This window comes from Panthera uncia, chromosome B1 (assembly GCF_023721935.1).
Source record: "Panthera uncia isolate 11264 chromosome B1, Puncia_PCG_1.0, whole genome shotgun sequence".
NCBI classification, from domain to species: Eukaryota; Metazoa; Chordata; class Mammalia; order Carnivora; family Felidae; genus Panthera; species Panthera uncia.
The window spans coordinates 3,657,729-3,666,849 of NC_064811.1; the positions used below are offsets into that span (position 1 = coordinate 3,657,729).

At 58.9% G+C, this 9,121-nt stretch overlaps 1 protein-coding gene across 1 annotated transcript in view; it reads right to left on the reverse strand.

Annotated features, from left to right (window-relative positions):
- The window catches only part of SORCS2 (sortilin related VPS10 domain containing receptor 2), a 262,786-nt gene that overhangs the window by 35,669 nt on the left and 217,996 nt on the right, over positions 1-9,121 (reverse strand). Inside the window, exon 9 of the mRNA XM_049632622.1 lies at positions 6,542-6,688. Within this exon, the coding sequence (XP_049488579.1) occupies positions 6,542-6,688 (147 nt within the window). The remainder of the gene's footprint in view (positions 1-6,541; positions 6,689-9,121) is intronic.

The window sequence follows — 9,121 nt, forward strand, 5'->3', positions numbered from 1 at the left end:
CCATCCATCCATTCCCACCCACATCCATCCATCCACCCATCCATTCATTCATCTGTCCATCCAGCATCTATCTATCCATCCATCCATCCATCCATCCTCCATCCATCTATCCATCTGTCCATCCATCCATCCATCCACCCATCCATCCATCCATCCGTCCATCCACTATCTATCCATCCAGCCACCCATCCATCCATCCCCACCCACATCCATCCATCCATCCATCCATCCCTTCATCCATCCATCCATCCACCCACCCATCCATCCATTCATCCATCCACCCATCCACCCATCCACCATCCATCCATCATCTGTCCATCTGTCCATCATCCACCATCCATCCATCCATCCATCCATCTATCCCCACCCACATCCATCCATCCACCCATCCATCCATTCATCTGTCCATCCACCACCATCCATCTATCTATCCATCCATCCATCCACAGCAGCCCAGGCACCAGATAATGGCTGTAACACACCCTCAGCCCTGTGCCTTCTGTGAAGAGCCCACTGGCAAGCATCAGTGGGCACCCTGAGGGTGGCCCTGGGGGGTGCCCTGGCTAGAGGGGCAGGAAAACCCATTGTAATAATCATTTCAGTGGCAACTCCCATCGGCTGACAGCTGCCTCTGTTGCCAGCACCGAGCTTAGCACCACGTGAGGTGTGGGTCACTGACACTCTCCACATCCCCCACTCCCATCCCCATTTCACCAGTGGGGAAACTGAGGCAGAGAGCATTTAAGCAACACACCCAAGGGCAGTGGTGGAGCTGGGGCGACGACCCAGGCTGCTTGGATCCAGTGTCCACACTCTGAGCCTGCATTGTCTCCCCAGGGTCACTGAGCCAGGAGCCTCCCAGAAGGAGGAGCAGGAACAGACCCCTTACCCTCTCCTGTCTCCTGGCCGCCTGCACCCCAGCTCACCCCTGGGCGGGACTGGGGGTCCGGGGAGAACAGACGAGCTGAGAAGGATGTGCTCCGTAGACTGTGGCCTCCCTGAGTCTCCCCAGGCCACAGAGGCTCAAGGCCGCACTCTTGCCCACAGCCCTCTGGCAGCCCCATGACAGAATACAGAGCCACAGGACAAGGTCCCAGGTCTCTGCATAACACCCTCCAGGGCGCCAGAGGCTGCAACGGGCAGTGACTTAGCCACGCCCCAGGGGTTGCCTGCACAGAGGCCTCCGACATCAGTTTCCTCTCTCATCCCTCTCGAAGGCTGAGAGGTGATAGGGTCTGGGGTCTAGCCGGCTGAGCCGACCTTGACACACAGGAGACGGAGGAGGAGGGCCACCAGAGCTCCCGTCACACATCAGACCTCAAATGGGTTCTTGGGTTAAAGACTCGGGCGGCAACCTTCCTGGAGTCCCCAGTTTGGGCATTCCACAGACCTGGAATATGTGGGACCATAGGAGGGGCTGGGTTTTGAGTCCTCGTACCCCCTGAAAGCTGTGTGACTCTGGAAAAAGTGCCCAGTGTCTCTGAGTCTCCATTTCTCTAATTCACAGGATTACTGGATTAACACAGCACAGCTTTTGGAGAGAACGTCGGGGTCCAGCTCTCCCCCTGGACAAGGTTTTGCTTAATTGCTTACTTATAAGAAAAGTAATCGTTTCTTTGGCCTTCTTTATTTCCTAGAAAAATCTCCAGTTTAGAAATACCGCGGAACTGAGCACTCAGGGATCCAAATTCTAATTTAGACACTGCTAATCGGGGATACATCACCCCACCTGCTGACCTCTGTCTGAGATGCTTCGTCTCATCCTTGTATGTTTTGGGGCACTTTCTTCTGGCCACGGACTGAGCACATTTTAGATTATCCTAAGTTAAAAGTGAAACGCCGACCCGGGTCAGGCGGCACCAGGTGGCAGCCCCAGGGCCCGGTCCAGTTGGGACCAGGCTCGCTCGTCTTTGCTGGGCCCTTAAAGATGTGTGAGCTGTGCCACAGGCAGCGTGATCATTCGTGCGAGATGCCCAGGCCAGGGGGTCTATGGAGACAGGAAGCAGACCAGCGGCGGCCAGGGGCTGGGCTTGGGCTGGGGGGCGAGGGGTGGGGGACCGGGTCCTCTCTGGGGCGACATTGCTCTAGAACGGGCTGTGGTGACGGCCGCACGTCTCTGTGAGTAGACAGAAAACCCCTGACCCGTGTACTTTAAGTGGGTGAACCGTATGGTGTGTGAGTTATTTGTCCCCAAAGCTGTAAAAAAGAAAAAAGAGAAAGGTGATGAGTTGAGCGCGGGCCCCTCCCCTCTGCAGAAGTCCACTTTGGTAGCGGATCTGGTGCTGGCGTCCCTCCCGACGGAGACCCGGGGGCCCGCGCTGAAGGCGAGCGCAAGTCAGAGTCAGTAGAGGAGAGCCCGGTGCCGTCCAGGAGCGCGGGGGCTGGGTCGAACGGACGAACCCGCCCCCCTCACACCAGTGTGCTAAGACTTTCCCAGTTCGGGTTTCCCCCTGACTCCTTGTGCCTGAAGAGCAGACTGGTGAGGGGGTATGGTGAGACCACTCAGTTCTCTCCCCCTCCCCATCTGGTGACCAGACACACGGGGCAGGGACGTTCCTGCGACGTCTGCAGGCAGGGCGGCTCCCAGGGGGAGAAGAGAGTTCTAAGTCAGAAGAAAAAGGTGTTTCCAACATCACTCATCATCAGGGAATACAAATCAAAACCACAATGAGATACCACCTCACACCTGTCACAATGGCTCACATTCACAACTCAGGCAACAACAGATGTTGGCCAGGATGCGGAGAAAGAAGATCCCTTTTGCACTGTTGGCGGGAATGCAAGCTGGTGCAGCCACTCTGGAAAGCAGTATGGAGATTCCTCAAAAAATTAACAATAGAACTACCCTACGACCCAGCAATTGCCCTACTAGGCATTTATCCAAGGGATACAGGTGTGCCGTTTCGAAGGGACACATGCACCCCCATGTTTACAGCAGCACTATCGACAATAGGCAAAGTCTGGAAAGAGCCCAAATGGCCATCGATGGATGAATGGATAAAGAAGATGTAGTATACATATACAACAGAGTATTACTTGGCAATGAAAAAGGATGGAATCTTGCCATTTGCAACTACGTGCATGGAACTGGAGGGTACTATGCTCAGTGAAATTGGTCAGAGAAAGACAAATATCATATGGCCTCACTCATGCGAAGACTTTAAGAGACAAAACAGATGAACATAAGGGAAGGGAAGCAAAAATAATCTAAAAACAGGGAGGGGGACAAAACAGAAGAGACTCATAAACATGGAGAACAAACTGAGGGTTACGGGAGGGGTTGGGGGAGGGGGAGGGGCTCAATGTGCGAGGGGCACCGAAGAGGGCACTTGTGGGGATGGGCGCTGGGTGTCATACGTAGGGGATGAATCGTTGGGTTGTGCTCCTGAAATCATTGTTGCACTATATGCTAACTGGGATGTAACGTAAAAAGAAATAATAATACTACTAATAAAATTAAATTAAAAAAAAGAAGAAGAAAAAGGAGCCTCACCAGGGACGTGGCAGAGAAGGGGAAGTAGCCCGACGTTCCCCGGTGGGCCAGGAGGGCCTCCCCGGGCTGCCACCAGGCCTGCCCACGTCCCCCGAGGCACTGTGCACACAAAATCACCATGCACAGGGAGCAGAGCACGACGGCAGAGGCACCGTCTCGGAGAAGCCGGCTGCCTCTCCCCCCCGCCCGCCAGTGGACTACCCTGGATGCTGGGTACTTGTCTGGGCCTAGAGGGGGACACTCCTCGGGGTTCCGTGCGGTCAGCTGTGGCCCACAGGATGCTGGCAGGTGCAGGCAGAGCTGGGGTCCCCTTCGGAGCCCCGGAGGGCCTGCTGACGAATGTCTTTCAGCTGGTCCTGGAGCTGCTGTGTGTGGGGGGCTCTGCTGGGGTTCGACAGCTTGAGACAAGGCCTTACAACAGCCCTCCGGCCGCGCCTGGACTGAGCTGATGGAGGGCTGGGTGGGCGGGGCGAGACAGAACCGTGGGGGGCCGACCCCGGGGCGCTCAGACACCCTGAGGTCAGAGAGGGGCCGGGGCGGGAGACTCCAAGGGGAGGCTGCGGTCACAGGAGTCCCGTTCTGCTGAATGTCCCATCCTGGGGGAGGTGGGCCCGGGTGCCCACGGGGGCTTGGGTGGGTGTGAGGCGGGCCACGCAGGGAGGCCCATGGGGACCCCCGGCTCCCCATTCTCAGTGCCTTTCGTGACTCAGCCCCAGGTCTGAGAAGGGCTGCAGACCTACTGGGCTTTCATTCTGAATTAAGGTGTGAACAGATTCAAAACTCCTCCAAATAGGCGTTCTCCGGAAACAGATCTGATCGTGCCATCCCTCTGCGTAAGGCGTCCCCGTCCCGGCAGGGAAACCTTCCCCGCGGAGCCCTGGGATGGCCCCGGGGTTGGGGGGGGGGAGGGCTAGTGACCCAGAGTTAGGACAAATCACACACGTGTCAGGGTCCCTATGATGACTCTTTCACGGCATCTACGCTAAGATTGTCAGGGAAAATGCCCGATTACTGCTATTTCTGGGTGATACGGTTACGGCTGTTCCTCATGCCTCTGTTCACACATCTCACGAAGGTGATCTCCTGGCCGCGCTGCGCGGCCGCAGACGAGACTCTGTTCTTGGCAAAAGCTTGCTCTGACGGATTAATATGGCCTAACTCTGCTGATGATGACAACACAGAAATGAGCCCTTCACGGCAATCCTGTCTCAGAAGGGTTTGCACAAGCGGCAGGGAATGCGTCTTCCACACGGGTCCCAGGGGCTATTCTGCTCCCGTACCAGCGGGGAGGGCGTCGTCGGGGGCTGAGCGCAGGAGGTGAAGGGCAGCCCAGGCCTGGGCTCACGGGACGTCCCCGCCAGGCTGAGGCTGCTGCCCCGGGGGACCTCAGGAGTCAGCGTCCCCAGGTAGAGGAAGGAACCGATTCTGCCTGGGCTGTGTCCACACCATGGCCGGTGGGGCGGGGGGCCTACCATATTCAGAGGCCCTGCAGAGATCTGGACAGGATGTGTTTGGGGTGTTGACGTCTTCTAAACACCCAGAACAGGGGCGCCAGGGTGGCTCAGTCGGTTTGAGCGTCTGACTCTTGATTTCAGCTCAGGTCATGATCCCAGGGTCATGGGATAGAGCCCTGCAGTGCTGGGGGCTCTGTGCTGAATACGGAGCCTTCTTAAGATTCCTTCTCTCTTTCTCTGTCTTTATCTCTCTCTCTCTGCGCCTCTGCTCCTCTCCCCTGCTTATGCTCTCTCTCTTTAAAAAAAATAATCATCAAACACCCAGAAATGCACCTTACACATAGTAGGTACCCGTTTATCTTTGTTGAAAGAATATCCTTGTCAAATAGACACTGTCATTCTTTCTGTGCAGAGAGAACAGAGCTACAGAAGGCCTCGGGCACCCCCAGAGCGCAGTCCCTACCTGCAAAGGACCTACAGTCAGGGCCAGTGGAAGACAGAGGAGCAAGTGTGCCCAGTGGAGGCTTCTCAGTGGAGGGAGTATCCGGGCAGGGTTTTCAAGTGTGAATAGGACTTTGCTGGACGAAGAAAAGGAAGAAGGCATTCCAGACTACAGGACGGCGTGGGAAGGGGGGCAGTCCGGAAAGGACGGGATGTGCTCTGCCTCTCCAGCCTGCTCCCCACCAGAGACCGTGCATTGTTCTCTCTTGTCCTCCCCGCGAGGCCCAGGCACCGATTTTTATCATCTTGTTTCCTTTTTCAACAGAGGCACCGACTGACAGAGGCACCTGGCCGGAGGCTGCAGCCCTGTGCTGCTCGAACTCCAGACCGCCCCCCACTCCCCCGCTGGGGAAGGACGGGTGCTGGTGGCGGTGGTGAGCTCCCCAGGGAGCGAGGAGAGGCAAGTCTGCGGGGCGCCGAGCAGCCCGTCTCTCAGGCCAGGCCCCCGTAGCACACCATCTGTCCAGCCTCACAGACACGGGCCTGCGTGCTGCCCGCATCTCCCGGTGGCCAAGCGGGACGGCCTCCGCTGGTATTCACGGGACGGGCACCCCTGGGATAGCAGGACCGGCCTGGAGCTCACGACATCTGGGCTGTGGCCCTGGCCCACCCCCACTGGGGATGCGCTCCCTGGTCCTACGTGCCGGCCTGTCTACTTGGCATGTGTCTGCTCACTTTCCTGCACCTCGGCCACGGCCATGAGAGTGTGCCGGGGCCGGTCCCGGGAGGAGGAGGCCAGATACAGGGAGCAGACCAGCCCTGAAATCAACCAACCCCCACATTTGTGACGGGGCCCTGCCAAGGTGCACAGAGCGCGTGGCTGAGCTCAGCCGGGAGCTGAAGAATGCAGGATTGTCGCTGGCCGCTTGTTACGCAGCCGTGTGGTGCTAAGTGCTGACTGATGCTTCTTCCCTCTCTGACCTCCAGCTAAGCCTCCAGTAAAGCAAGGGGCTCCCCTGGACCCTCTCCGCGACGCCCAGAGAAGCCCGTGGTTCCTGTCTCTCAGACGGGGCCCTCCCCGGGACGCCCAGGGCCCCTTCAGGGACGACTTGTGCCCACCCCGGGGAGGGTGTGGGGCGGGAGAGGGACTCACAGGCTCACAGTTGGTTGGTTTTCCGTTCATGTCCGTGCTGGGTGGCCTCAAGCGGTCCCAGTCGCGGCCCTTGTTGTAGGTTATAAGTGTCACCACCTTCCCATTGGTTTTTTGGTTTGCCAGGAAGACTCCTTTCACCCCTCGGACCTGGGACAGCAAAACGAGAAAAGTCGTGAACACCTGCCCGGAGCCCTCTGACAACAGAGCGTGCACCGTGAGCCAGCCTCTCGCCGAGAGCTCTGCCCGCGGGGCCTCACTTCTCACCCAGAGCCAAGGCTGACCGGGCACGCTCCGGAGGTGAGGGGGGCCCAGGGCGTGCGGACCACAGCCCCTTCTCCCGCGCACGGTGCCATCTCTCTGCCTCCCGGAGGCCCAGTGCTGCGTGCAGAGGCCTCCCCCAACACCCTGAGGGCAGATCGCACGCGGACCTGGCCAGCGCTGGCTCGCTTCATTCAGGAATCTCTCTGTCCTATCCCGCTGGTCTCCACGAGAATGCCCAGCAGTAAACAGCACGGAAACCTCACGTCCCCGAGATGGCAGATGGCAGGGACGGGCCGGGCCCGCCCCAGGCTGGGTCTGAGCAGACCTGCACCGGCTCCCAAAAGCGATGTGTTAACACCTGCGCCCGCTTCCGGGAACGACTCACTCCCGGGGTGGCTGTAAGGACGCACCACAAACAGGGGGGCTTAACCTAGCAGAAATCTGTTCCCCCACTGTCTGGAAGCCGGAAGCCCAAAACCGAGGTGTGGGAGGGGTGCGCTCCCTCCAGAGCCTCCAGGGGAGGACCCTCCCTAGTCCCTTCCAGCTTCTGGTGGCTCCCGGTGCCCCGGGCTTGTGTCCACATCTCTTCAACCTCTCCCCTGTCTTCACGTTGTTGCCTTTCTGGGCCCGTATCTCCTCTTCTGTCCCCAAAGGACATTCGTCACCGGATCTGGGGCCCAGCTGGACAATCCAGTGTGGTCTCATGTCAAGGGCCTTCACTCAATGACAGCCGCAAAGACCCCTTTTCTAGATGGGGTCTCGGTCACACGTTCCGGGGACTGACATGGCCATATAGTTTTGGGGTCCCCATTCAGCCTGCTACAATGGCTGCCCCCCCCAACTATGGGCAGGGCTCCTCAGGGACAGGGACAAGACTGGGATCCCCTGAACCCCGTTCCTAGCCCAGCACAGAGACACCTTGGGACGGGACAGGCCGTGGAGCGTGCCCCTGTCTGCGGCCCCCTGGCCCTGGTCGCCCTCCCCCTGCCACCGTCACTCGTGCCCTCTCCCCCAGCCGGCTGGGATGTGCAGCAGCTGTGAAGACGCCTTGCAGAACCGGGTCTGGGGGGAGCCCAGCGGCCTCCCTGGAGGCTCTGCGGGGGGGGGGGGGCCCGGGAGGGGGGCTCCTGCAAGTAGCTTCTAGCAAACGGCAGTGGGCCTGGGGTTGTGTTCCTCTGAGTCCTCTAGCGGGGATGGGAACCCTGACGAATGATTACAGTCATTACTTTCTCAGGGAAAATGGTTCCGTGCTGCTTGCTAGCAGCTCAGAGGTGAATGCTGAGCCTTGGGTCTCTCTGGGAGGCCGCTTCCCAGGCCGAGAAACCCCACTGCCTGCCCCAGGCTCCCGCTGGCTCGCTGGCTCGCAGCAGGGACGCCCTCAGCCCTGCAGGCCTGGCAGGCCCACCGTCCAGCAGTTATTGTAACTGGGGCACTTTCTCACGGGCGGGGGCTCCCCGAGGGCAAGGAAAGGAGGGAGAGCGAGAAGGTGAAAGACAGAGCAAGGGCGTGCTCGCTAGGAGTTTGGGGCCAAGCGTGGGTGGACAGGCCCGGGCTGGTTCCGGATTCCTTGCTGATTCCCGGGTCTGTGCGGGCAGGTCGCTGACCTTCTCTGAGCTTCGGGCTCCTGACCTGGAAATGGGCTGAGAGGCCTCCTGCCCAGCTCCGGTGTGGACTAGAGCAGAGGAGGGGACCGGCCGTGAGGGGCCGTCCAGGTGGGGGACAGCGTGACTGACGTCTGTGGCATCCAGGCACAGAATGAGATAGTGCAGGGTTGAGGCCCCCCGCGTGGGAGCCAGGAGCCCCCGCTCAGAGCCTCCGATCGGCCTCGGTGTCAGGGGACAGCAAGTGCAGGGGGAGACAGCTGAGGAGAGACCCCAGGGAGTGCACAGGGGGAGAGGCAGGGAGGCAGGGACGCTCGGGGGCTGAGACGGAGCAGGAGTCCCAGGCTCTGTCCCTCGGGCCAAACCCCGCCCTGCATGGGCGCACGCGGGGAATGGCTTTACAGATGGCAGCCTGCGATTGTGTCCGTGATGAGAACCGTGAACGCTGTTCCCCAATCAGCAAAATATCCCTCCCCAAAGCATCCTTCTTCTCTGTTAGTAGACCTGTATTACAAAGAAGTCATACCCCATTTTTGGATTTTTAATTTCATCAGAAAGAGTAAGTCTGTCTCCTGCTCTTAAAGCACCTACGTAGCATCTTTCTGGCCTGCGAAGCCTCAAATATCTGGTGCTTTACACTTTGCAGATATATCTGCAGACCTGAGATAGAGCATTAGCGATGGGGTGGGAGTAGGAGGGAAAAAGAGGGGAGGGGAGA